The sequence below is a fragment of the Sceloporus undulatus genome, chromosome 6 (assembly GCF_019175285.1).
Source record: "Sceloporus undulatus isolate JIND9_A2432 ecotype Alabama chromosome 6, SceUnd_v1.1, whole genome shotgun sequence".
NCBI classification, from domain to species: Eukaryota; Metazoa; Chordata; class Lepidosauria; order Squamata; family Phrynosomatidae; genus Sceloporus; species Sceloporus undulatus.
In genome coordinates, this window is record NC_056527.1 from 124,016,323 (window position 1) to 124,043,362 (window position 27,040).

Consider the following 27,040-nt stretch of genomic DNA (forward strand, 5'->3'; position numbering starts at 1 on the left):
CAAAAGAGACCTGAGATTAGTCTGGGTCAAAGTCTTGATCTGTCCCTCTTTCTGGCTTTTGAGCTCACGAACACCTCTCCTGCCTTATCAGATCCCTTTGGTATTTTGTCTTTAACATTGAACTTTCGTCATTGCGTCTGTTCAGTTTGGTCTATATTGCAACCAAATCTGCACAGAGGGCAATTTGCAGTCCAAGACACCCTCTAGGATAGTCCAATACCCATCCAAAATTCACCAAACAGTGATGCCTTTATTGGCCAACCAAAAAGCACAATATACACGTTGCAAGCTTTTGAAGCTTCTCGGGCTTCTTTGGATTATTATTTGGGTGTCGCTGGATTTGCTATATGGCCGTCCCCTAGGACAAAGTCACCATAACAAAGTTGGCTTGAAGGCACGTAGTAGGGACAACAACAAATCATTAACCTGTCTCTGTGTCTGTGTGCGCATAGGCACATGCAATTCTGAATGGGAAGAGGCCATAAAATGCAACTTGTTCCCGGAGGGAAGGAACCCGCAATGAGATAGAGAGGGTATGCGACACTTTGTCTGATGTTTACAAGCTAAACACAGAGTGGCCATGCCTAGCACCAATTCCCCCCCATTGTTATTTCCCCCCAAACCCTTATTCAAGAAGGGTGCATTGACTTTTTAACCTGGTCCTCCTACCTACCTCCATCCCCCTTTACCTTTGCCATAGTACCTCCCTGCTTCAGCCTCTTCTTTTGCCTCTGGCTGATTCTTTTTATTCAGTGTTGACAAGAGGAGGAGGACAGGTGGATTCCAGCACGTCCTCAAGGGCCCCTTCTCTTATCTCCTTGCTCTGTCTGCCTGCCTCTGCCTTCGCCTTCGCCTTCCTGATCTTCAAAATAAGGGCTATTGAAGAAGGAGGAGGAGGAGAGTTTATCCTTCCAATCAGTCTGGTTTCGTGGATGAGCCCTTTGGTTCTTCAAGTCAAATGTTTGCTCACCTGTCTGTGCACATAAAGCAAAGTGGGAAAGAAAGGGATTACTTTTCACCTGCCTTTTCTATGGTGCGTACAAATGGTGGCTTTCTCTCCCTAAGGAGTTAAGGCTGACTCCCCAAACCCCTTAGTTTTGTTTCCTATTCTTTATTTCATTGATGTGCCATCTTTCTCCCCCAATGGGAGGTTGAGGGCATGAATTAAAACTTAACTGTAACAAGAATCCAAAGATATAGCCATGTTAGTCTATAGAATCAGTACGTAGAGAGGGCTTGTAGCACCTTTGAGACTAAGCAAAAGAAAGAAGTCGGCAGCATGAGCTTTCGTAGACTTAAGTCTATTTCCTCAGATGTATTTGATGAATGCAAATACATATGATGAAGTAGACTTAAATCTATGAAAGCTGGGAGGTTTCCAGGAAAGAAAAAAAGAAACAATGAACAATTGGGCATAAATTTAAAATAGGCCACAGCAGTTTGCTTTTGCCAGAGCCTTTTGGGGAAGGCCAGGTTCTGATTCTTATTAATTGAGCATGAGCTTTTTTTGCACTTTGAACTCAGTTTGCAGGAACTGAAGTTGGAAGAGGACAAAGGGGAGATGTGAAAGAAAGTCAAGGAAGATTTACAACTGAACATAAAGAAAGCAAAAATAATGGCCGCAGGTGAGGCACGTAACTTTAAAATAATGAAAACAATGAAATAGTGAAATGTTTATTTAATAATCTTTATTTAGTCATTAATTACAATGGAGACTGCAGTCAAGAAATCAGAAGACGACTGAAAGGGCAGCTATGAAGGACCTAGACAAAATCCTCAAGTGTAAAGACAGAGCATTGAAAACCAATGTCACGTTTGACCATGCCATCATATTTCCAGTTTCTATGTATGGTTATGAAAGCTGGATTAGGAAGAAAATCATCTCAGTTTGAAATGTGGTGCCAGAGGATAGTTCTACAGATAACATGGACTACTAAAAAGACAAATAAATGGATCCTAGAGCAAATCAAAGCTGAATTCTCCCTATAAGTCAAAACAACTAAACTGAGACTGTTGTACTTTGGACATATGACAAGAAGACATGATTCACTAGAAATGACAATAATTCTTGGGAAGGTAGGAGGCAGTAAGAAAAGCAGAAGACCTCATTACAGATGGATAGACCCAATGAAGGAAACCACAGCCCTGAGTTTGTAAAACCTGAGGAAGGATGTTGATGATGAGTGGCTGACTTGGAGGTCTCTCATTCATAGCATTGCCATACATTGGAGTAAATGTGACGCCAGTTAACAATGACAATCCCACCTTCTCCCCTCCTCCAGCCCAGACAGGTCATACTGATGCTGCCAGATCATGGGGACAAATGTCTCTCATATGTCAACATATGATGTGACCTCATCAGGATGGAGGTCCATCTTGTCCTCCCTTTCACAAAGCCTTCTGGAGACAATGACTCAGTGAATGGAACTTTTCCTGGGCAGCCCCACCTGCCTTCCTAAACTCCTTCTTATTTGCCTCTCCTGGGCCGGCTAATCCCCTTGGCTTGGCTTCTCGGCACGTCCTTCCTTGACTGGGCTGCTGGAGTTTCGTATGCAGTTAAGGATCTAGTTCAAGAGGTCGGTTAAAGCAAATCCCCCTAAACCTTGGACTGGCTTGTGACAGATGCAATGCCACAGTTATCAGGCAGTCCTTGGAATTTGCGATAAGGCAATATGGTAGCAGAGGAGAATACAGCGAGGTATTAAGACGGCCTTCAGTTTGCATCTTAGCAAAGTCCTACCGGGCTATTATCTCTTAGGTTTGCTCTTCCCTGTAATATGGGGATAATATTTAATCCCGACTTGCATTGCTGCACTCAAGTCTGTAATGCTGTCTATGCTTTTGTTTGTTACTTCCCCCCTAGTTACACCTTTGGGACTAACTGAAAGAGAGAAGTTGGTAGCATGAGTTTTTGTAGAGTTGCGTCTACTTGCTCAGATCGGAACCTGAGAAGTAAACCTGGTTCTACCAAAACTCACACTACCAATGTCTCACTTTCAGTTATTCTCAAAGGTGCTCCAAGATCCCTTTGCAGACTGGTTTTCCAGACTCACATGGCTATGTCTTTTTAATTCTCCCTCCAGTGAGTTATAGTATACATGGCTCTTGCCTTCCCTACTTTATCCTTACAACGATCCTACAAAGTAGATCAGGTGGAGAGAGAGTGACTGGTACAAGGAGACTCAGTAGGGACTAATTCCAGTTTAACTGGAACTCCTAAAACTATTAGGATGTTAGGCATCACCAAAAAGGAATGTCAAAAGAGGATGAAGAGTTTGAGGTACATAAAACATGCGAATGTGCCCATTTCATTGATTCCTCTCTGCAGAAAAGGTTTTGCAAGTAGAATTAAATCACCAAAGGCTTGATCCTTTAAGGCTTCATAGGGTTGATCATGTCACAGACAACATCTGACGTGCCAGTTTGCTGTCCTCAGGCCTTCCATCATACAAAGCAACAACAGTTCAGGATTAGTTGCGTGCTTACAATTCAGGATTAGTTGCATCCCAGAAATCTCTTTTCTCTGTATTAGGAAAAAACAATGAGTCCAGACGTCTCAGGCCTGCTTTCTGGCCAGCTGTATTTCATAACCTTGGAAAGAAACTGTTGCCTAAAATAAGATAAAGTAAATACGAAGGAAAGGTAAGCAACTTGTTGATAATGCTGTTTAAATGCATGTGAGAGTTCAGAGTGAGGCACAGAGCTACTAAACAATCCAAGGAATGCGTTGGTCAAGAAAAAAAGGGATCACAATAATGCTGCATGCAAATAGAAAAGAAAAATTGATACTAGATATTTCCCTGTAGGAGCTCCAAAGTCTGGATATGTATAACCAAAGAGCTACCTTTTTTTTGCTTTGTAAACACACTTCTCATTGTGTGAATTCATTCAATACTTTTAGCTGGAGGATTAAGCCACGATGGATGTGGCCAGGTTTAGCTAAAACGGATTTGGGTTCCTAATCCTCATTTATCTTGCCATGGCCAGGTGTGACTTCCGGGCCTTCAATGCAAGAGCAGATGTCCTCGTTTCCATCAGGGAGATCCTTTTACAGGTACAATAACCTCACTTCTGACCTCTTGTCTCCTTCTGGCTGTTCATTATTATACAGACAGAAAAAGTAGCTGATGGATGCTGAGTTTGGAAAAAGGCTTTGGGGACTTCAAGTTGTTTCCCTCTTATGAGGACCCGAAAACGAAATGGGTTTATAGTTTTGCCTTTCATCAGGCATAATTCATAAGAATTAAAGTACAGTACTCACATTGACCCATGGATAAGTTGACTCATGCTTTGTGGATCAATTTTTGACCCAAATTTCTAGACTTATACAGGAGTATATGCAGCAATTCTTTGAATTTGGGAGCTCCAGCACCACTATAGCCACAGTTAACAATTGTCCTGGAAAACACACACACACAATCCTCCCTGATCTGTCCTTGGCCCTTTAACAAAAGACCGCTGTGAAAATAAAACAACAGGTGAAACTTCTCAGGGCTAAACAGGATCAGCTGTAAATGGCTGCTGTTCAAGTGTTAGCAATTGCACTGATAAAACTGCTTGCAACTGAAATGATACATCCTGGGTTTCGTTGCATTATGGCAGAGCCACAGCACATGTGTTTTCTTAACTGTAAGTGATGCAAGTAGCAATTTTAGACCCTGGATGTGATAGTCTTATGGGGGAGTGTTTTAGATGTTGATCTGCATTAATTCATAGCTGAAGCACACAAGTAGAATTGATCTTCAACCTTTTCTGGTAGTTCCATGAATGATTCCGCCAGAGCCCTATCATTACTTTAAGGCTTAAAAGGAGTTTGTTCCTGTGGTCCTTATGCAAAAGATATATTTACAATAGCATAGGATAATATAAGAAGTATGATATTTAGTATCACAGCTCTGGAGACCAAGGTTTGAGTCCCTCCTCAGCCATGGAAACCCACCGGATGACCCCCTCAGCCCCAGAAAACCCTGTGATAGAGTTGCCATGATGGAAATAACTTGAAGCTACACAAAAGCAACAAAAATCAAGGTAGTAATATATTGTAATATAATATTAAGAAATATAGCAACAAATAATATTACTATATATATATATATAATATTTTTATATATTACTTTATTGTATACTATAACATATGTAGAAATACATATACATACAATACATAAACCATATTCAGTCATAATATTAACTTTTGCAGGCCATAAGGAAGAAAGGATGCCATGCATGGTCAGATCTTTGGGGTGTTTAATCTTAGAATACCAACCTTTTGGGGGTGCAAGGAAGAAAGTATGCCAAGGTATGTAGTGAAGAAAGGATGCCATGGATTGCCCCATTTTGGGGCTGTTAAATCTCAGAATACTGATTTTGAGGGGCGTAAGAGAGCCTTCTAAACCTGTTACTAATCCTGTATTGTTTTTGTTTGGCTTCTAAGCACACAGCTAATCCTGTTCTGGGCCAGGTGCCAATGCCTGCGCTTTTCGTTGCTCCTCTTTCTGATGTGTGTCTGTGTCTGTGTCAGTCATTTGGGCCCTGAGGTCCAGCCCTAAATACATATTTTCTTGCAAGAAATGCTACGTCCCTCAAAAAACCAGATCAGAGCAGAGGCTCTGGGGGAGCAAAGCAGCTTGCTTGCTTGCTAGGGCATGCATTGCCATTCCTATTGGAATGAGAACATCTCCATTGCAAGAAAAACTGAGATGGTAAAGAAATGCTTTATGAAACAGTGATGTTAAGCTATGCTTCTCTTGTCTCCCCAAGGCTGCAGTCCTACAGATTACTCACACATCTAGGAGTAAGTCCTATTGAACTTAATGGTGCTTACCACTGAGTAGAAATGTATAAAATGTTGGGTGGCCCTGAGGACCACAATGGGGTTGAGCCAGAGGAAGCAGGCCAGTGCTCATTCTAGATCAATAGTTCCCAATTGTTGGTTGTCCTGGTGTTTTGGACTTCAAATCCCAGAAGCCCCAGCCAGGCTGACCAGGAATTCTGGGAACTGAAGTCCAAAACATCTGGAGGTCTGAAGTTTGGAAATCCTTGGTCTAGATGCTTTTCTTCCACTAAATAAGGTTAGTGATGTTGCAGTACGGTAGCCATCCCCCGCAACAACTTTGTGCCCTCCGGATGTGTTGCTTGACTTTGGATGATGGGAATTGTAATCCACCAGCCCTGCAGGGTGCAAAGATGGGGAATGTTGCATTACAACAACCTTTTCTTAACTGGGCACCCTCCACATTGCTTGGGGATAATGGGATTTGTAGTCCAAAGTAACTGGAGGAGACCAGGATGGGGGAAGGCTGATGGGGTGGTTCAATTCAGGCTAGGATTCAGATTGTCACTTTGATAAAGTCCTTCTTGTACTTTGGGGTTGTTGTGTACCTTCAAGTCGTTTCTGACTTACGGTGACCCTAAAGTGAGCCTATCATGGGGTTTCCTTGGCCAGATTTGTTCAGAGGAGGTTTGCTGTGGTCCAAAACAGAGTGCAGTTAAGAATTCGAAGACATAGCCATGTTAGTCTGTAGAATCAGTTGTAGAGGGATCTTGCAGCACCCTTGAGACTCACTGAAAGAAAAACACAACACAAGAGGGTGCAAAGAAGCCAGGGAAGGTGGAAAGACCCTCCTCATCCTCTTCCTCCTAAGGCTCCCCTCCCAGCTTCTCCTTTCTTTGCAAGAAAGAACAAGGAGAGGAGAAAGCAAGTGCAAAAATAAAATGCAATGCAAGTGGCCCTTTGGGACTGCAAAGGCAAAGCCCATGTGGGTCAGACAGCTGGAGGGGAGGATCTGGGGTCCTGGGAGGGTCTGAGAGAGTGGGTCTGACTCTGGCCAGCCTCTCCCTCTATAAGAGCCAGCCCTGAGGCCAGACTTTCTTCTTCTCCTTCTTCAGCATCCAGAGGCAGCAGGAGAGAGCAGCTTTGCGCAGAAGATGCTCAGGAGGCGCCGCGTCTTCTCGGTGGAGCCCACCTGGGACCAAGGTAAGCAGCTGCCCACCTTCCTTGGGGGGCTTTGGGGGGCAGGAGAGGGGTCTTTCCTGGGCTCAAGGCCAGGATCCCTTCGGGGAATCATCGAATCAGAAGACAAGTTGGAAGAGACCTCAAGGGGATCCCAGGCACACACTGCAAAACTTGGAGAGCTCTCCTCCAGCTTTCCCTGCTGCACTTTCCCTCCGGTGGACTCCTAACCCTGGGCTGTTTCTTAATTTTAATGTTATGTTCCTCTTTTGCATGTCCATCTCTCAAAGCTCTGGCTCTGCTGGTCTGTATAGAATCAGTATGAAGAGAGAGATCTTCTTGTATCACCATTGAGATTCATTGAAAGGAAGCAGATTCTCTCAGTCTCAAAGGTGTGCTGCAAGATCTCTCTCTGCATACATTTGCATTCCTGCTTTTCGTTTTCATTTTTTCTCCTTTTGCTTTTTCATTTCTCAAAGCCATAGCCAATGTCTGAAGAATCAGTATGAAGAGAGAGAGACTTTCTTGTAGCACCCTTGAGATTCATTGAAAGAGAGAAGAATCCTTTCAGTGGGTCTTGAAGGTGCTGCAAGAAGATCTCTCTGCATACATTTTCATCCTTGCTTTGCATTTTAATTTTTTTCTCCTTTTGCATTTTCATTTCTCAAAGCTATAACCATGTTAGTCTGAAGAATCAATATGTAGAGACTGATCTTGTAGCACCCTTGAGACTCCCTGAAAGAAAGCAGATTCAGTGAATCTCAAAAGGTGCCACAAGATCTCTCTGCATACATTTTCATTCTTGCTTTGCCTTTTCATTTTTTGCAAATGGTTTTGCATTTACTTATTTTTGCTCTTTTGCCTTTTTTGCCTTTTTTGGGGGGGGTTGCTTTCATTTTTTTTTACATTTTCCCTTCCTTCCTTTGCATTTTCCTCTGCCTCTTGTTGTGACTGTGTGCCACCAAGTCATTTCTGATGATGATGATGATGATGATGATAATAATAATAATAATAATAATATTTATATTCCGCTTAATCTCAGGGAATCCAAGTGGATGACAGCAATAAAATAGTATACCATTAAAAGAGAAATGCATTAAAAATTCTAAAATCCCCAACCCTCCCTTCTAACATAAAAACACAACCAAGTCCTAAAAAGAGATGTTGTTGTCCTTGTTGTGGAGTGCCTTCAAGTTGTTTCTGATTCATGGCCACCCTAAAGTAAACCTGTCCTTTTTTAGTGGAGGTTTGCCATGGCCATCCTCTGGGGCTGAGAGAGTGTGACTTGCTCAATGAGTACAATGGCCAAGCGGGGATTTGAACCCTGGTCTCCAGAGGTAATCCAACCCTCAAACCACTACACCAGCTGGCTCTCCTACAAACCCTAGGATTCCCCAGGATGCAACCATAGCAATTGAAGTGGCATGATAGCACTGCAATTCTGACATATGATTAATGGAGCCATAGCAACTAAAGCAGTGTCACTTGCCTAAGAAAACCCTATGAAATCCATGGGGTCACCATAAGCGAACAGGTTATTTGAAGGCACATATATACACATACATACCTTGCAGGGACTTTAGGCAAAATTCATCTACTATGGGTTTGCCAGACCTCAGCAGGGCTGTCAATGCCTTAGAAGTTGCTTATTCATAGGGTCGCCCTTCGCTGAAGCTGGCTTTATGGCAATTCACAGCAAACCTTTCAGGGATGTTGGTCTAAGATCATAGAATCATAGAGTTGGAGGAGACTGCGAGGGCCATCCAGTCCAACCCCCTGCCATGCAGGAACTCTCAGTCAAAGCATCCCCAACAGATGGATGAATGTGTTGCTTGGAGGGTGCGTGTAGTAAACAGCCTAAGTGGAGCAGCTGATACTCATAACCCTTATAGCCAGGGCTTCAAAAGAACCCATAGGCATGTCCCCAGGGTGCACATACTTATAGCCCACATGTCTTTTGCATGTAGGCAAGTCTGCAGTTAAGTGACGCTGTCAACACAGACATCCAAAACAAACCAGTCATAAAAGTGCCGTCATGTTGTTTCCGACTTATGGTGACCCTAAGGCGAACCTATCGCAGGGTTTTCTCAGCAAGTTTCCTTAGATGGGGTTTGCCACTGCCATCCTCTGAGGCTGAGAGAGTGTGACTTGGCCAATGTCACCCAGTGGGTTTACATGGTTGGGGCAGGATTCGAACCCTGATCTTCAGAGTCATAGTCCAATGCTCAAACCATTATGCCACGCTGGTTCACTACTTCATATATCTACTCCTTCCAAACTATTTGTAAAGATTAAGTAAGAGGAGAGTTCTATTTCTAAAAAGTAAGTAAGAAGAGAGTTTTTAGACAATAGTCCAATGTCAGATCATTGCATTTCTGGGCTTGGTTTCCTTTTCTGCATTCTTTTTAATGGAAAAGGAGTGCCTTATGGCTGCTTAACATTATGAAGAACTAGAATACACACAATGGTTTTAACCCCTGATCCTCATAAACTAGCAAAACTAAAAGGTTAGTTAGTTAGACTTTAATATTCCAAACATTATGCTTTCATGCCAAACTAAATTATACATAATACAATGATACAGTTCCTAAAGCCACAAGGGAACTTGAATGGCAACAGCTTAAAAGGTGACTTGACTGATGATAGTTTCCATGTTTGCAAAATTCGTTTGAAAACTATATTTGCATTTTTAGATGACTGAAAGGCACAAAGTTACTAATCTAGCATTTTTATATTTCAACACCCCAGTAATTATTTGTTTCTGAACAACAGAAAAATAGGGGAGCGGAAAATGATCCCTCTACCTATGACTTCAAAATTTATGGAACAATTTTATATCTGTAAAATAGGCCATTATTACAATTCTGAGTTTACTATAAGCCCCTTTGACCCCGATGGTGCTTCTTTCTGACTGCATAGGTTCAATTTGTAAATCCATGGTGGTTGAACAAAAGGTGCAAATGTAGCTTTTAACTGGAAATGCAAAAGAAATTTGCAAACATCCCTTACAATTTAATCTGTTACTAGGCAAGTTGGTAGCAAGACAAAAGTATGAATCCTCTCCTTGCTTTCTTCATTCCTTGACTCTTCTAAATTGGCACAAAGAAAGCTTGAAAGCCTTCTTGTCACTTCATTCATTTAACAGATCAAGGAAAGTCCATCTTGTTACTCTGACTTTATCCTTCCTACTTTGAAACAAAAAATCTTGGGATGCTGTGTCTCCCTCAAATTCTGCTGAAGAGTCAAGGTAATTCAGATGTAATGGAGCCAAGGGTCAAAGCAGAAAATAGGAAATTCGTATCAAACGTGATATCATTTTATTTTTTTAATCTGCAGTCCCTATAGTAGCTGGAAGGAAAGTAGATGCTCCTATCAACAGTGTATTTTTTGCATGCTATCCATTTTACTTTTATGCCAAACTAAAGTGTAGTTTGCAATCCAAGGTATTTTGGGATGGTTTGAGCAGACAAGACCCATTAGGTTTACAAAAGACCTGTTCCTGTTGGAGAAAGCGGCTGGAAGAGAGAGAAGGAGGAAGAGATCCAAACCACCAGCTGCATTTTTAGATCTTCTTGGAGGTGTTGCTGTAGGGATTGTCATAATCAGGGCTTCACAATCTTCTACTATACTACTGAATTTTTTTAAAGGACACACTTTTGTGGTTGTCGTGGGCCGTCAAGTCATCCCAGACTTATGGCAACCTTAAGGCGAACCTATTATTGGGTTTTCTTGGCAAGTTGCTTCAGAGGCTGAGAGAGTGTGACTCACCCAAAGTCACCCAATAGAACAGGCTAGCAGGTCCTTTAATTTTTTAAATTGCATTTGATTATTGTCCCTGGGGTTTGGATACCATTAAATAAGTGAATAATTTAATTCTATTTCAATGTTCATTTTTTGTATACTGATATATATATATATTGTAAGCTACTTCCAGTCCCAATTTTGGAAAAAAAAATGGAATATTAATAAATTTAACAACAACAACAACAATTGTTAATGCAGTTGTGAAGAATAGATCCTGGGGTAACACGCTAGGGATTCTTTCTTCCCACCCTTCGCACATAAATCTCCAAACTTGGAAAGCCAGTTCTGCTCTAATATTAACATTCTTGAGAGTTATGGATCCTTCAGGGCAAATGCTGCTCTGCAGCAGAATTCACCTGGATGCCTTGTGTGACACTTCACCCCACAAAGGGTTTGCATGGGAAGGGGGTCGCAACCACATAGCAACATGTATCCCCCCTTTTAAAAAATGCTAACAAGTAATGGTGCATCTGGCTCATTTTATGGTCACCATCTGGCAAATTTTCTCTCCAGCTCTAGATTGCAAAACTAGTTTTCAGAACTAGTGCTCCATAATAAAGAACAGAACTGGGGTGATAGAGAAATACAGTGGGCCCTTGTTATTCCCGGTGGTTTGGTTCCAGGACCCCAAATCTGTGGATGCGCCAGTCCCATTATATACAGTCGGGTACTAAAATGGTGTCCCTTATATAAAATGGCAACTTCAAGGTTTGCTTTTTGGAATTTTTGGAGGCGTATTTGCAAGCCATGGATGCAGAATCCAGAGTGCCAACTGTACAGTTGTTTTGAGTTTAAAAGGAGAGAGGGGGGTCATCTTGGTGAGATGGATTGGATAAGATAGTCACTCCAAGATCACACCAAAAGTTGAATGAGGAAGGCACAGGTTTGCACAAAATGCTCACCTTTTTTGTTTTTTAGATGCAAAGAAAATGACACATGGAAATAAAATAAATGGATTGGAAAGGCATCTCATTGTACTGAGGAAAGCTTTGACCAAATGACTTGTAGGCTTGCTCAGACTACTTCTCAAGGTTGTTAGCTGCTAATGGGCTACTCCAGGCTCCTGCCTTCCCTTCTTTTATTGTTAGTACTGGGGAGGAATTGCTTTTGCTTTACATTCTGTTTCCTCTTTTAAGTGTGGACCTTTGTGTTGTAAATTCATACAAGAGGAGGCCAAACCAAAGCACAACAAAAAGGTTGATGGGGCAGATCATTTGTTGTTATGTGCCTTGAAGTCCTTTCCAACTTATGGCAACCCTAAAGTGAACCTGTCATGGGGTTTTCTTGGCAGGTTTCTTCAGAAGGGGGTTTGCCATTGCCTTCCTCTGAGGCTGAGAGAGTGTGACTTTCCCTAGGTCACTCTTAAAGGTGTTAATTTTCTATTTACAGTGATTTCACAAAACACATTCTGATAAGCATTGCATTTGGATAAGGCTGGTGTGTCTTTTGGAGCGTCTGTGATCTGCAACTTGTAGCTAACTCACATAGTTGCTTTCTTCTCTTCTTAGCATCCTTTATCTTTAAACTAATCCTGAGCTCTCTAGTCCTTCAAAAGACCCCTTCAAACAGAGGACTGTTCACTGTAAAATAGGATCCAAATGCTTTAGAGATGCATTTGCAGGGCTGTTGTTGCACATGATTTGGTTGTGCATTTGCAGGCCTTTGCACATGATTCTGTTGTCCCTGGTTTTATTTGGCAAAATATGCTATAATCTGGTTCAGAAATTAAGTGCATTCATATATAAGGTTTCTAACCCTTATGGGGATATAGTAAAACCAGAGATTTGGAAAAAGAAATAATTTGCTCCTGTTGCTCATTGTATTATTCAAAAGCAGGATTGGTTGTGGTTACTTGTTGCATTGCTAATGACCTTTCTGTTCCTTTTGGCTCCTTTGGAACAAAAAGCATTACAATTTCAATATGCCTCTAGAAACACCTGTTAGAAGAAAGCTTTGGAAGTAACTAGAAATGGTAGTGAAATAATTTAATTCCTATGTAGTTAACCACTGAGCACTTGGAGATGTGTCTCCATTTCTTTCTTGTGGTCTTTTAAAAAATACCATCTCAGGGATTCCCAAACATTAGTCCTTTGGATGGTTTGGATTTCAGATCCCAGTATTCCTGACTTTTGGATCAAGCTGGCTGGGGCTTTTGGGAGTTGAAGTCCAAAACACATGGAGGATTAAAGTTAGAGAATCCCTGAATGGAGGACAAAAAAGAAAGGGGGATGAGGAAGTATGAAATGACTTTGGAAGAAGGAGTTCCTTTGTCAGAGGCTTGGTTAACTGCAGTACTTAGGATCTGTTTGCCAGAGAGCTCCTAGGTTACAGCAGAGTACTAGAACTCTCTTTGAGATAATTCCCAGCAAACATGAATGTATTTATAGCAATCAAAGTGGAACCCAGGTGCTACAACTGCATTATGGGCCCCCTGCCATGCACCTGCAGCATACTCCACGAATACACCTTTGAGCATGTGATTCTGCTCCCTGCGAAGTTGGCCCAGAGTCAGCCCAGCTCATGAATTCTTGGACTGCTGTTCGGTGAGATTTCCAAGGCCCTATAATTACCTTTGTCCCACATTTTTAAAGCACAATGGACATGACAGACAAGCTTGGCTACACTGCGCAATGGCAAGCGACCAAGACCAGTCATACCTTATTTTGGAAGAATTCGTCTCATGCAAAGCCAGTCATCCGGAGGATACAAACCATTCACTGTACACTTTCCACGTTCGACACACACCCCAAGACTCAATGCGCTTGCGCTCGGGGGCGATAACTATTATTTTATGGTTTGAGTCTTGGACTACAACTCTGGGGACCATGGTTCCGTTCCCACCTTGGCAATGAAACCCACCTTGGGCAAGTCACATACTCTCAGCCTCAATGGAAGGCAATGGCAACCTCTGAACAAATCTTGCCAAGAAAACCCCAGGATAGGTTCGTCTTAGGATTGCCATAAGTCAGAAATGACTTGAAGGTACACAGCAACTAAATAAGTATATTATTGTTGTGGAGGAAGAAGAGCTGAAATTGTGGATGTGTGTTATCTGGAAAGGCTTGGCCATCTGGCAGCCGCTCACTTGGGAGCCGATCAAACAATCCCGCTCTTCCACAGTGAGTCTTGTTTCTTCCCTTCCTCCCCCAAATCTTCCACACTAAACATTTGGCTGGCTTTGAAGAAGAGCAGAGGGGTCTCTCTGTAGTGGGACTTCTCGATGAAGCTGTACTGGTTTCACTGGTTGCAAACATGTTCCAAGTTGCAAGGTGATGGCAGATGCGTTCCTGCTTTTTGCCTTTCTTTAAAGTAAATAGTTAGGTAGGCAACACAGCTTCGCTCCTGCAAAGCTCTCCTTGGGCAATGCATTCTTCCACACTTCGCTGGACAGTCCAGACAGGCTGATAAGAGATGGAGATATGTTTGTGTTTATGTTCCTCGGATGCCAGAAGAAACAGACAAAGAGAGGAAGGGCCATTACTGTTAGAGTCCTATTTCACTTACTTAACTATTTATTATCTGTTACTGAACTTACTTAGCCTATAACTACAAACAAAAATCCATCAGCGATACCTTTATTGGTCAACCGAAATGCACAATATACTTGTTGGGTTTTTGTTTGTATTTGTTAAATGGCCAACACAGCTACCCCTGCATTTTATGAACTTACCTAACCTTCTGGATCAAGTCCATTCAAGGCAGGATATTAAAAAGAACAACTTAGTGGTATTCGCAGAGATAGCCATATGAGTCTGTTTTGACATTAAAAGATATAGTAGCACCTTTGAGACTTAACTGGGAAAACAAATTGTGACTCCTTTGCTTTCTGATGGTTTGTTGTACATACACTTGGTTTCATGCACAATTAAAAATGTTGTGCAAAATTACTTTCACTCTACGTGTATAAAGTGTGTATGAAGCGTAAATGAAATTTTTGTTTAGACATGGATCCCATCTCCAAGATATCTTTTTATGTACATATATGCAAATACAGATACTCCAAAATCCGATGATGATGATGATGAAGAATCTGAAACCCAGAACACTTCTGGTCCTAAGTATTTTGGATAAGAGAAACTCAATAATAATAATAATAATAATTTATTTATTTATATCCCGCCTCTTCCGTTTTGGGGATCGAGGCAGGTAACAGCAGAGTAGATAGAATACAGAAATGATAAAACAACAGACTCAGCCTATACTGGGATTCCTTTGTATCTTTTCAGATGGTATAAAACCATTTTCAGAGTGCAAAAATGAATAAAACACACTGAATTAAAAAAAAACTATGTGAAACAGATGGGTTTTCAAAAACATTTTTTCAAAAACACTGCATCTCTGCATGTGTTACAAGGAAGAAAGTGGCACAGAGAGGGTAACTCACTGTAAGATCGAATGCCCTTAGTGAAGGTTGGCACAAAGTTAATTTGGCTCATTCCTGGTTAATTTGTGATTATTTATTTGCAGGATGTCATTAACAAATGCAACACTATGAGTATAAGAGCAGAGATCCGTGCCGCAAGGAGTTTACCGTTGATAGAAGAGACAACACAGGAAGGGGAGGAAGAGTTAAAATTGAGAAATAATAAGCAACTGTTTCAGTTATTGCAGGAATTTGTCCCTTTCGCAGGCTAGATCTGAACAAAAAGATATCCCTTGTTTCCTTCCCCCACTGTAGTACTTGGAATGATGTGGGTTTAGAGCCATTCGTTCATTCTCTTTATGGGCCTGCATCTGATATATATATATGGACCGAAAAAGCATAGGAAATTAACTGTAGGTGTGCTTGCATGCTAAACTGAGGACAAGTACTTGCATGATCGGAAAACAGCTTTGTTTTCTCAGAAATAGAGATCAGAATGCAGGAATTCTTGTTGCATGAATATTGCACCTCAAACATCTGAAAGGCTTGTCACATAGATGATTATTATATTGATGGAAAATTGCCTTCTTGAAGAAGTGTCTATAACAGAGGAGCTTTCTTGTATTTCCAGAAACCAGGCCCTTCATTCTGGAGACCAAATCATGGAATGTCTGGCTTATCAGGATCATTTAGATAAGGATAGGAAACAGACTGTGCCTTATGATTGACGTAGATGTTAGAAAACAGTGGCTAAATGTTCTGCCGCTGACCCAAGTGATCCCAAGATCCGGAAAGCAATGAGAGAAGAGGAAAACCTGTTGCAAAATAAGGCGGATTATTAGATCTCTGAGATGGGATAGGCGGAAAGTAGATTTTGGGGTGATCTGCAGTAGACCATCAATAAGTCTCTATCTTTTCAGTTACCAGATCCTGTCAGGACTTGGAAGCTAAGCAGGGTCATCCCTGGTTAGTCCTAGGATGGAGAACACCAACAAATCTACATTTTGGAGGAAGGAACTGGCAAAAGCATCTCTGAATATTCCTTACTAAGAAAACCTTATAAAAATTCATGGGGTTGCCATAGGTTGGCAGGTGGCTTGAAAGGCAAGACAGACAGACACAGTATTAAAGCATTGCTGTTTGTTGCAATAAATCATTTCCCCCCATTTCCAGATTTCAAAATATTTGTGTTTTAAAAGAAATGTTGGGAAATTAGAAAACGAATAGTCCCATCTTTTAAAAAAGCTTGGTGTGCAGGTAGCATTGCTTGCTTGGCATTTAAACAAGATAATAGCAAGATAGAAGCTGCATGTTGCCACACACACAGGTCCCTGAATCACAGAGCAACTCTTCATGAGAGTATTGAGAAGGTTGTTGTTTTTGAATTCACTGGAATGTACTCTTAGAAAAGGGAGTATAGGATTCCAGCTAGATGTGGCATCTTTGTGCCGTCCAGTGAAGGGAAGTGTGGGGAAGAGAGAAAACATCCATATTATTGTAAACAGCAAGGCTTAGGAATTGCCTTTTAAGGCCTAAATTGCATGTTTCTGAACAGACAGAACAGAGAACTGAACATTCCTGGGTTGGAGATTACCCCAGGAGCCTGTAGCTGGTGTGGTCCAAAGGAATTTGATGCAGTCACAGTGTGGAAACTAAACAGGTCTGGGTCTGGTTGGTGCTTGTAGGGGAGATTGTTGGGGACAACGGGAGAGAACCACTCTTAAACTCCTGCTAGTTTACACCAGGTGAACTAGTATACCTTTGTGGTTTGAGTGTTGGACCAGGCTTCCATTCTCCGTTTGGCCATGAAACCCACTGGGTGACCTGGGCATCAGAGGATGGCAATGAAAAACCACCTCTGAACAAATCTTGCCAAGACAACCCCATGATAAGTTTGCCTTTTGTTCTTGCTAACCACCTTTGAGTCGACCTCAACTCATGGCGACCCTGTGGATGAGACACCTCCAAGACTCCCTGTCCAACACTGTTCTGCAAATCCATACCCGCGACCTCCTTAGATTTCATCCATGTAGCATGTGGCCTTACTCTCTTTCTACATCCATTGGACCAGTATGGTCTGTAATAAAAGCTGCATCCCAGGTCCCAGTTGTGCTTTGGAGGCTGCTTTTCATGGTCGGAAAGCTCCTGGCTTTGAAAAGTGGCCTCCGAAGTAGTCCAACACTCAAACCATGACACCATGCTGGCTGAATTCATGGGACCATGTATGTTGCTCCTGTAGTTTTATCTTCCCAGGATCCATCCATGCTTTGAGGAAGGAAGTCTGGAGTAATGGGCTTATTTCAGACACACATACTGGGTTGGGCAGAGTGCCACTATTTCTGAGGCTCTCAAGGCTCTTAGTGCTTCCCCGATTATTCATTTATTTCGCTCAAAATCCTCCACCTGCAATGTTGTCCTGTTTTCTGTCCCCCGGGGCTGTTTTCGGAGAGGCCTTTTATTAGCCAAGATGTAAACTGGATGTTCCAGTTTATTCCTGGTTCCCCCCCCCCCCATCCTCTATTGGACCCAAAACACCTGGAGAAAGGAAACCTGTGGTCAAATCGCTTGGAAGCATTTGAGCAAAATAAAATATAAAACGAATCATGCCTAAAAAACTGGTGTGTAACAAGGAGTGTGGCTTTCCAGGTCTCTCTGCGGGGGTTGGAAAACTATGCAGGGTTCTAAACACATTTTGGGAAAGTTACTGTTTGGGTCTAAAATGCCCACAATTTCTCCTGGTCATGCTGAATTAATTGATTTCTTGGTGCAACTTGTAAAGGCTTTCCAAAAAGTCTGTATTAGTTAGCTTTCTCCTTCCCTTCCAGTTGTAGTGCCAGGGCTCACCTTCTGCTCTGCTCTGGCTAAAAGTGAATAGGCTAGATTAAATGTTCCTTATCCCACCTGCCTAAATAAGTGAGAAGGAATAATGCCCCCATTATTCCACCTTGCTCTGGAAACAGTCCCTATAGCTTAAGATTTGTGTCTTACTTTCCAAACAGGAAACTATATTTTCTCTGTATGTCTTTGAATGACAAGCTGTAGATGGTACTTAATGGATGAATCTTAATGACATCACCAAGGGCTGTCTCTAGGTTTCAGGGTTTGACCTAGAAACCTCAGGGCTGTACCCAGTCTTGATCTGGGGAGGAAAAGAGGGCAACAGACAAATAGTTAGTGTCTGACCATGTTGGGTTGCATGTAGCTCCTGGCAGATTAGTCTCTTGACTAAAAGCGAAAGAAAGAAAGAAAGAAAGTTGTACCTTGGCTCCATGTGAGAAAGGAGTCTGAAATGAGAAGTGTTAGTGGCAGGTGACACATGCCAGCCCAAGGTCCCTGTGTAATCTCTTTCTGTACAAGTTATTTTGCTGCTATCCCCTATCTGAAGAGAAAGCCAACTCCTGCCTGAATCACACACGCATGAGGAATATTCTTGGAATGCGTCTGTTGCAAGCAGGCATATTTCTTCAGGAGTCAACCGTCTTCTTTCTCCGGGAGCATTGGGAAGGGGAGGGGTTGGGGTGGAGTTATTTGCAGGTAAGGCCCTGTATTTACCTAGTTTCAGGTGCAGGGCTTTCATTCTCTGTCGAAATGGGGGTGGCCCTTTCCTTACCTGTCCATGCTTCCTTTCTCAATTTCAGCTAGTGCCTGGAGATCGGGAGAGAGCTGCGTGGTATTAACGTCGGTCAGCATGTACCGGAAGCTGCAGGATCCTCAAACAGAGATGTCCCTCAGGCTGGAGCTGGACGGCGGGATGACCCACAAGGTGGATCGATGGGCCGAGGCCGGCTCCCCAACAGAAGATGAACCCCACCAGCTGAGCTTCTTGCCCAGCAGTGGTCGGCTCCTCAAATCCGAATCGGAGGACTCTGGGGTGGAGATGGCTAGTAATGATCACTCGCCTTCTACCCCGGTGGGTTCTGAGAAAAGCTTTTCCTTGGACTGTCTGGATGGCTTCCAACCATCGACAGAGGATTCTTCACTGCCAGCTGCCCATCAGAGCTTCCCTGAAGAGAAAGGGCAGGATGTACCAGATCCTGTCCAGGATCGCACCTATCAACGCAGTCTCTCCATCAGCAAGAAATTGGCACAGGTGGTCCAACGATCACAAAAGCACCGCTTGCCTAGCCATTCTCCTCAGCCACCAAGTCAACGGCCCCGTAGCCTGATGGATTTGGAAGAGCTTAAGTGCTATCACTTGTCCCGGATGGAAAGCGTTGATGGGATTATGGACATGGCCAATGGAATAGATGACCGACCGCTATTTGGCTCCAGCACTCCAGAAGAACACAGCACAGAGAAACAGGTAAGTGAGAGAAAAGATTGGGGTGTGTGTAGGTGCGTAGGTGCCTTCAAGCCACCTGTCAACTGATGGCGACTCCGTGAATTTTATAGGATCTTCTTAGCCATTTGGTGTGGCTTGGCTTTTCCTAGAATCTTTTTCAATGGGCATTCCCCCTTTCTTTCTTATTCCCCTTGTATTTGAAGATGGAACATTTGTGTGTAGAATGAAAACTGGAGTGGTCTCTTGTACCTTTAATGGTCTTAGAAGAGGGAAGTTCAAGCAACACCAGCTGCAAGTCCTCTTTCTAGACAACCACTGAAGGTACACAAGCCCTCCCCAGTTTTCACTCTGGCAACCCCAGCTGCAGGCAAGGAAGGAAGGAACGGGTCTAACATGGGCTTTGCAGCGGAAAAAAGTGACTCTTGTTACTGACGGAGCATTCTTGAGTGTGCCAGGTAGCAGGTTGGCATTGAGGTTATCATGCTTTCCTGCTGTGACCTAATCTCACCTCCCACTATCTAGGTGGGGCAGTTTCATATGGGAAATAGTATTCATTCCGCCTTATGATGATATCTTGAGTAATTGCCTCTTTCTGGAATGTGGTGATGTCCTTGCCTTTAATAACAGGGGCACACACACACATATACATAGATACACACTCATACATACATAGATCAGAAACTTATACACACACATACACACAAAAATAAATCAATATAGAGAGTGCTCTGTCTGTCTATTTCTTTCTTTTCCTTCCTTCTCTGACCGGAACCTGTTTTCAGAGGAGGGTGGCAGTGAAACTGCAAAATCCTTTGAGTTCAGCACTTGATTCATATGTGTTCTAGTTAGCAAAATAGCTATTAACACACCTAGTTAGGAACATAGGAAGCTGCTTTATTCTGAGTCAAACCTTATTCTGGGTCAAACTAGTCCAGTATCATTGGCACTGGCTGGCTATGACTCGCCAGGGTTTCATACAATTGTTCACAGGGCTCGAATCTGGGATTTCTTGCAACCAAACCATGGGCTCGCCCACTGAGTTATGGTCTCCCTCCCCAAAAAGTTAAAAGTCTAGTCTTTATTGATCTGAGTAGAGGGGCAGTTTAAAATGATTCATAGGATTGTGTGTGTGTGTGTTCAAGTCACTTCTTGACTTGCGGTGACTCCATAAAGAATACTCAGAAAGAATATAATACACTAGTATTATATTTAGTGCAATACTTAGACTAAATCAGATTATCTGGCAGTGCTGTTTAGGTTCTTTCCCAGTCCTACCTGGCAATGCCAGGGTGATGTTATATATCCAATACATTAGCATCTAGTATATCTGGGCCTGAGAGCCAGTGTGTTGTAATAGTTTGAGTGCTGGATTACAGCTGGGGAGAGTAGCTTGGCCATGAAACCCACTGGATGATCTTGGGCAAATCGTATGCTCTCAGCTTCAGGGCAAGGCAATGGCAAGCCTCTTTTGAACAAATCATGTCAAGAAAATCCCATGGTAGGTTTGCCTTAGAGTTGCCATACATCAGAGATGACATGAAGGCACACAATAACAGATATGGGAGTCTTGAATCATCTGCAATCCAAGCTTACTTCCAGACTAGAAAATGGAGGTTTTGCCATAAGAAGTAATGTTAAAATCATATATTTCCAAATATCAGGCAAACTGTCCTGGAGAGGACATTCCAACATATGGAGGCTACCACTGAAAGGGTCTGTGAGTAGCTGTAGACTGAATTTCAATACAAAAAAGCTTTCAGATGGTTCTCGCTCATTGCCAGTGATCTTAGGATATGAGCAGGAGTGTATGGGAGATGAGGATCCTCCAGTCACCGTGGCCTTAAGGCATGGATCATATTTCGGTTAAAAACCAGCGTTTTGCAACAACCTTTCCATGAAGGTTCTGCGTAAATGCCCTTGTGTGGTTGCTGTGAATTGCGCTACTGGACTCTGTGTGTTTGTGTGTGAAGTTCCTCTGTGTTAGGTGCCATGAAAGGCCGGTCCTACCATTGCCTGCCTGAGGCTGTGGATTTTGAATGTTCCAAAAAGACAACAAATTGTTTGCTAGTAAGTTTGTTGTTGTTATATTTTTACTGCCAGGAATGGGGAGAGGTTCTTGCTAGATTTTCTACAGCACGTGCCAAAATAACTTGGCTGAGTTTGAGTGTTATGCACTTGACTTCGGTGAGGAAGCAGTTGGGGGTGTGTGTCCTATTTTGCAGGCTTCTACCTGCCAAATTGTATCTCAAAGGGCACAATGGAAGCCCAATGTCTCTAGTAACCAAAATCTGGAGAACTTTACATTTTTGGACTATTAACTTCCAGTATTTTTCCAGTATTAGTTAAGGTAGCTAGGGGACGGGAGGTGTAGTCCAAACCCTAATTCTTCCAAGCTCTGATGGCAACCTAAAACTGTCCTGTGATGGGTTGGCAATGTAAAGTTTGGTTATGATTGACTATTTAAAGATCAGGAAAATGCCATGTTTGTGTTGCAAACCCCCCCCCCCCATATATTCATGTGTTGCATGGATATTAATATTTACTCTTTGTGTGGATATTACAGTATTTGTAATCTATTGGTTCACTGCAGAAGCATGCTCAGTCTATATACTCATTCTTTCTCTTTCTGAACGTCTATCTTGAGTTCGACACTGCTTTGATTACTAAAGGTGGTTCATTATATTGCTGTTGGGGCAACCACCCCCTTGCTTACTTCTCCCTTGACTCCAGATTCGTTGTGTTTGGCTGTGAATAATCATATGTTATCATCTTATGATGTCTTGTCATGGTTCCTCCCCTAGGTGCTGGATGACCCTTCACTTGCCATGCCTGGACAGGGTCTGCGATACCTGGAGCACATCTGTCAGATGCTGGAGAAGATTGCCCACCTGCAGCGAGCCAACCTGCGGCTTCAACATCAGCAAAAGATGATGGAGTGCCAGATCCGGGCTCAGAAATTAGAGAATGTAAGAAAAGATTGCAACCCTAAGCCTATTCTGTTGTTGTTGTGCGCTTTCGAGTCATTTCCCACTTATGGCAACCCCAAGGTGAACCTATCATGTTGTTTTGGACAAGATTTGTTCAGAAGGGGGTTGCCATTGCCTTCCTCTGAGGCTGAGAGACTGTGACTTGCCCAGGGTCACCCAGTGGGATTCATGGCCAAGTAGGGAATCAAACCCTGGTCTCCAGAGTCATAGTGCAACACTCAAACTGCTGTGCCACATTGACTTCTTTACTAGAAACAAAACCCCACCAAAATGCATTTTGTAGATAGAAGAGATCTTCTAAAAAATAGGGAACTGGAGGATAGGGAAACAGACTAGTCAATAGTATCACTAGTCTTCTTGGGGGAGGTAACTGGAAGGGACTGTGTTAATGTGACTGTTTGTTTTGTGCTTTTATCCCTTTCTCCTGAGAGCTGGATTCATGGTTTTTCTTCTTTCCTTCCCTTTCACCCTTCCCCTGACATTTTATCCCAATGAAAACCCTTTGGCCTAGATTAGGCTGAGAGTCAGTGATATAACTTGTTGCATAATAGGTCTATAATACTGCAGGTTCCCAGGTGCCACCCCCACACTTTCACCACTTTTGTGGTTTAATCCAAACTCCTGAGGGCCTCTGACTTCAAAGTCTTCGTATAGACTCTACTCTTTTTGCAGCTGAATAGCATCCCTCCACCTTTCTGAGAATGGCTTTTCTTCAACTGATACCATTTTGTTCACTAGGAGGGCTTTTCTGAAGAAACGTCAGAAGGCTCTGGGATGGCGAGAGTAGGACCCCAGCCGGAGAATCCAGCAGCTTCGGAAATGGAGGAAGAGACAGAGAGGGAGGTTGATTCACCAGCCGCCTGGCATCCCCACCACTTTCGGGCACGTTCTGCTTCAGATACACGGGAGCTACGGAGCCCAGCCCGAAACCTTGGTGAGTAACCACTGCTTAGTCTGAATGGGGAGCTATTTTGGTAGTTCATAGAGTCACCGAGTTGGAAGACAGAGTTGAAATCATAGAGTTGGAAAACTTCCCAGTTTTCCTAAACTGGAAGTGGACTTGTGTTGGCATAATTTGAACAATAAAACAAAGTAACAATGGAATCAAATAAAACCCAATCTAATTAAAAATATTATATAAAATTATCTTTAGGATATATGCATAAGATGTCACATATGTAAATTTTGTTTGGGTCCTATCTCCATGATATCTTAGAGTGTGTGTGTGTGTGTGTGTGTGTGTGTGTGTGTGTAAATATAGGTAATCCAAAATCCAGAAAAGGCGTAGGGCACTTGTCAGTGTTCCTAAAAATGCAGGATGGTGTTGGGCTAACAAAACCCTTATTCTTCCAACAGGGAACAGGCCTGACTGCCCTAGGAAGTCTGCAGCTCACTTTGCCAGCTCTCCTAGCCTTTTGGATCAGTTGGATGGTGGCTCTCGTACGTTGCCAGTGGGCATAAAGATCAAGGTAGGCTGGACACTTCGGTTGGGGTATAAATTAGTTATTTCTAAGTGTACAGAAAGGTGTTTTAAAAAATACCATGGACTGTTAAGCAGGACTGATGATAATAAGTGGACTTGGAGATCTTTCATAGAGTTGCAATAGATTGAAATTGACTTGATAGCAGTTAACAACAATGTCCTTGCCTAAAGAGACTTTTGGGGATGATGAGCATCATGAAGCAGGCAGGCAGGTTATGTATCTTCTCCCGCATTTTCTACACTTCAGTAAAATCACAAGCAGAGGGACAAGCCATTGGTTTCATGTTGCCTGTGGAGAGTTTATGCAGGCTAAGAGGCTTCCGACAATAACACACTACACTAATAGTGCTATTATTCCACTTTATAACTGCTATGACTGCCTCCACTTTTCACTTTCCATTTGGTCACTCTCTCCATCCTCTGCCTCTTTTCAGAATGAACATTCACACTGGAGCAAAGTCAGAGTTCTAATCAACAGGATGAAAAGGAAGTCTGTGCGGACCAATGAACCAAGTTCTCCTTGCAAACCCGCATCTAGCAGCAGCAGAAGACAGTGTGGGTAAGTTGCTGCTTTGGGGATGAGGCACTGGAGACTCTTGATCGGATTTTGAGGGTGCCCCTCTCCCCCATTCCACCCATGGAGGGGAAGTTATGGGGTCCTCTGTGGGTTCTTCCAACCTGGACTTTTTAAACACCACAAGTGGGCAATGTGTCACCTATAGGTGCTGTCAGACTGCTGCTCCCACTACCTCTTTGCATTAGCAATGTTGGTTAGGGCTTCTGGGAACTGGAGTCCCAAGAACAACTGGACAGCCATAAGTTATGCAACCCCTGGTTTATAAAGGAGAATGTGCTTTGGGCAGGAGGCAGAAGACAAGCCCAGGACCTTTCCAAACCGTTGTGCAATTATATGCCCCGACACCTGTCATGATGACTGATGGAACCAGTCATTATGTAATATTATGTTAACAGCCCATACTATTGTGTAAAGGTGGAAAATGGGGAATTAACTGAGTTGTGTTTCCAGCTTCCCCAGAGTTTGGGAACAAACTCTGCTAATAACTGTATGGTACTTTGGATGTATAACTGGCCTGACTTACAAACATTCCATGGAATGGATAGCTTCTCCAACCTGATTTTTTTCCTCCTTATTTTTCTCTTACAGAGCAGACATTGCTTTCGACAGACAAGAATCTCAACACAAGCGACATTTTCTGCCCTCTCTGGGGGCAAAGAAGCGCCACTCCAAACACCTTTCCATTCGGTGAGCTTCAGGATCCCTTGGAGATGTGAAAGATTTGCAGGGGCCAAGTCGATATTGATTATTGTCCTGTTCTTCACCTGCTCATCAAGATCCAGTGTTTTTTGATGGAGGATTAAAAAGACTTGAGAGACTTTCAGATAACATGTGAGAGACTAGCCCCACCTTCTGTGACTGAGAAAGAGAGGCTGGGAACTCACAGTCCTTTCTCTTAGCAAACCAGATGTGTCCTGATGTTTGAACTTCTATGACATCTCTCTCCCCCATCAACATCTAAAGATGTTACCTGCAAACCCAGCTTTGCAGACTGGTAGCAAACCTTGTGAGCATGTGCGTCTTTTTCTCTCCCCTTTGGAGAAATTTCTCCTGCCTGATGTTAAACATAGGTATTAACGCAGGCACCAATAACACAGTAATGGTTCAAAATGGATTAGCAAGCCATGATTATCAGGGAACCTGGTTGCAGTCACCAGTTATTGGAAACACATGTCCTTCAGATTTATGGTTTGTCATCTTTGACCCAGCTCCATCTTTGGTGCCGATGCAAACCATGGTTATTGCACAGCAGGTTCTCTGAAAACCATGCTTTGCCAGCTCACTTTGAACCAGATCCACCTAATGTCTGCTGGTTCAACCCATTGTTTATTTTTCATTAATGTACATTTTAAGTGGAGCTGGGTTTTGATTTGCAAATCACTGTTTGCAGGTAGGTGTATTAATACAGGCACACAACACTTCTGTTTAGTCCTCATCCACTTCACTTTTAAATGCACTGTGTTTGGGACAGACCTTCTTGAGGCTGGTCCTTTAGAGAAAACTGGTTTTGGACCTGTCCCCTAAAAACCAGTCTCCCAAAGATAATTCACTTAGCATTCCTCTCTGGTGTGCATTTTCCTAAAGGTAGATTCTTTCTCACCATGGTTCAAATCTCCTTTGATGTGAGGCTGTTCTCACATTAGCTGGTTAGGTTTGCTTACATAAAATGGTTATGTGAGCCATTATAGATGAAAAAGGTGTCTCTTGTCACTACATCTAGGAAATCCCTGTGTCACGAAATGTGAACTAACTTATTGGCTCTCCCTACCTTTATTCCCCCCTTTAAACAATGTACAGAGACTTCCTTCTCCTATGCGTACAGCCATATAACTTCACAGATGAAGTGAATCTTGTATATTTATATGACCTTCTGGTCACCTATGTTTTTGTATGTAGATAGAAATGCATTTATGCACAAGATTTAAAAGAAAAAAAGAAAGAAAATAAAACTTTTTGCAGACTTTTTAAACATTCGGCTTTGGAAATGGCAGTGAAGCGTTCTCAAAAGCCAGGCTGACACATTCAGCAGAATTCATTCATAGACTGTATTATTTCAAGACTGAAAGTGGTGGCGGGAAATTGGCCTGTATGACATTTCCTCCTTGCAGATGCCTGGCATTTTTAACTGCATTTCAGCCCTTTCCTCTTTCATACAGTGAAGTGTTGCTTTTTCAAGACAAAGATTGCTTGCAAACCAGGATCACAAATGAGATCTTGATCCTACATGTGTATCCAGTTTATCCCATAAGTATCTCCTAATTTCAGCTTCTTTTGCTGGACGACAAGTGTATTTGAATACCCTATAAATGAGGAAGTAGTCCTCTTTCACCACATGGGTTACACAAATGTGTGCTCCTATGTTGATCTTCATCCTGGGATGTGCATGGAGAGGATCTTAGGTTACATCCTTACAAAGCTTGACTGGACATTGCTGCAACCCACCGAGGGTTGCATTTACTGCAGCATCAGAAACACCGGTTCTTCTGCATGAAAATGGAAGGTGCACAGTACATATGCCTCATTTTTAAGGAGAATCATGTATGGGAAATATAAACAAAATACGTTGACACACTGAATCTAGCTCTCCCACTGAAG

General features: G+C 42.7%; 1 protein-coding gene across 1 annotated transcript; it reads left to right on the forward strand.

The window, feature by feature from the left end:
* On the forward strand, positions 1-26,398 carry C6H8orf58 (chromosome 6 C8orf58 homolog). Its single transcript, XM_042475196.1, has 11 exons — positions 1-533; positions 3,988-4,054; positions 5,198-5,296; positions 5,758-5,791; positions 6,886-6,973; positions 18,755-19,419; positions 22,200-22,364; positions 23,124-23,319; positions 23,742-23,854; positions 24,303-24,427; positions 25,034-26,398. The coding sequence occupies exons 3-11, from the start codon at positions 5,220-5,222 to the stop codon at positions 25,134-25,136; spliced, it is 1,566 nt and encodes a 521-aa protein (XP_042331130.1). The 5' UTR covers positions 1-533; positions 3,988-4,054; positions 5,198-5,219; the 3' UTR covers positions 25,137-26,398.
* The last annotated feature ends 642 nt before the right edge of the window (positions 26,399-27,040 follow it).